General features: G+C 67.5%; 1 protein-coding gene and 1 long non-coding RNA gene across 2 annotated transcripts in view; one reads left to right on the top strand and one right to left on the bottom strand.

Annotated features, from left to right (window-relative positions):
• LOC110255544 overlaps positions 1 to 462 on the bottom strand; it is a 28,960-nt gene extending 28,498 nt beyond the window's left edge. Inside the window, exon 1 of the long non-coding RNA XR_002336086.1 lies at positions 285 to 462. This is a non-coding gene — a long non-coding RNA (uncharacterized LOC110255544). The remainder of the gene's footprint in view (positions 1 to 284) is intronic.
• Positions 1 to 1,269, top strand: part of LOC102160414 — a 2,067-nt gene extending 798 nt beyond the window's left edge. The window contains exon 2 of the mRNA XM_021063896.1: positions 975 to 1,269. Coding sequence (XP_020919555.1) covers positions 975 to 1,248 — 274 coding nt within the window. The 3' untranslated portion in view covers positions 1,249 to 1,269. The remainder of the gene's footprint in view (positions 1 to 974) is intronic.

The raw sequence follows: 1,269 nt of genomic DNA, 5'->3' as shown, positions 1-1,269 counted from the left end.
GTGAGCAGCGGCCAGGGGCTCCGGGCCGGGCCCCGGGGACTGCTCATCCGCCTCCCCCGCCCTGCGGGCCCCGGCCCCAGAGCCCGAGGACCGGCCGGGGCCGCTCGCGGCCGCCATCCGCTCCCACCCACGCGGCCAGGGCATCCGCAGGGGAGGCCGCGCCGCAGCAGGGGTGGGGCGCGACCCGAGCGCGGCGGGGCCCAGGGCGCAGTCCCCAGGGGGCCCACCCCTGCCCCGGGGCTCTCGGCGACCGCCCGCAGGCCCGGCCGGGGCCCCGCGCTTACCTCGCGTGTCCGCCTCCCTCCCGGGGGCCCGCACAACCGCCTCGCCGCCCCCGCGAGCGCCCAGCGGAGAGCGCGAGATGCGCAGCGGCGGCGGCCTCGGCTCCGCAGCGGCGGCTTCCCGGTGTGTGAGCTCAGCCCGCCCGCGCGCCCGCGCTTCCCACGCTCGGCGCCCGGCGTCGCGCCACCCAGCGGCCGCGGGGCGCATCGCACGCCGGCGTCCGGGAAGCTCTGCCGCAGCCCTAGCGACGGGCTTGGAAATTCCCAGAATCTGACCGCGGGTCCGCGGTGGGGCTGGGGACCTCGGCCAGCCTTGGAGCCTTGGAGCGGAAAGGCTCCCACCCACCCCATCCCTGAAGGAGATTCCAGAGTCTTTGCCTGAGTCCCTGAGGTCCCGCTCCGTTTCTCTGGCCGTTTGCCCGCTTTTGTCTCTCGGGGCGGTGGAAGCTGGGGTGAAGGTGGTGATTCTCCTGTAAAGTGGTGGCGGGGGATCGGCGTGGCCCAAGGGAAGGAAGCGCGGGTTAGGCTAGCAGGTCAAGGCCTCCTTGGGCCTGTCTAGAGGTCCGAGGTGTGCAAAAACAAAACAAAAAAAGAAAAGAAAAGAAAAAATAAAAACACAGAGGCCTTAACCCACCTGGAAATTCTAATTCGGGAGCCTGGGAGTGCTGGTTCTTAACCTCTCCTCTGCTCCAGACCCTTTAGAGAACTGGAAAAGAGCTGTGAGCCCTCGCTCCAGAAAAGTGCACGTGCACCCATAAACATAGCTTCGCGTGGTCAGAGAATTCTCCTGCTTCTCAAAGCTCCGGGGACCCAGCTGAAGGACACCGTCTCTGCCAGTACCCTAAGCCAGTCCAGCCTGGTGATCGCCTGTGTGGCTGCCTGTTTGCTCATGAGGCTTCTTCCTTCAGGCACACCCCTTCTCCCCCAGTCCCACCTTTCTGCCTGTGGAATATCTGCTTCTCCTTGAAAGCCGGCTCGAATACCGCCT

This window comes from Sus scrofa, chromosome 9, assembly GCF_000003025.6.
Source record: "Sus scrofa isolate TJ Tabasco breed Duroc chromosome 9, Sscrofa11.1, whole genome shotgun sequence".
Lineage (NCBI taxonomy): Eukaryota > Metazoa > Chordata > Mammalia > Artiodactyla > Suidae > Sus > Sus scrofa.
This window is presented reverse-complemented; position numbering and strand designations above follow the sequence as displayed.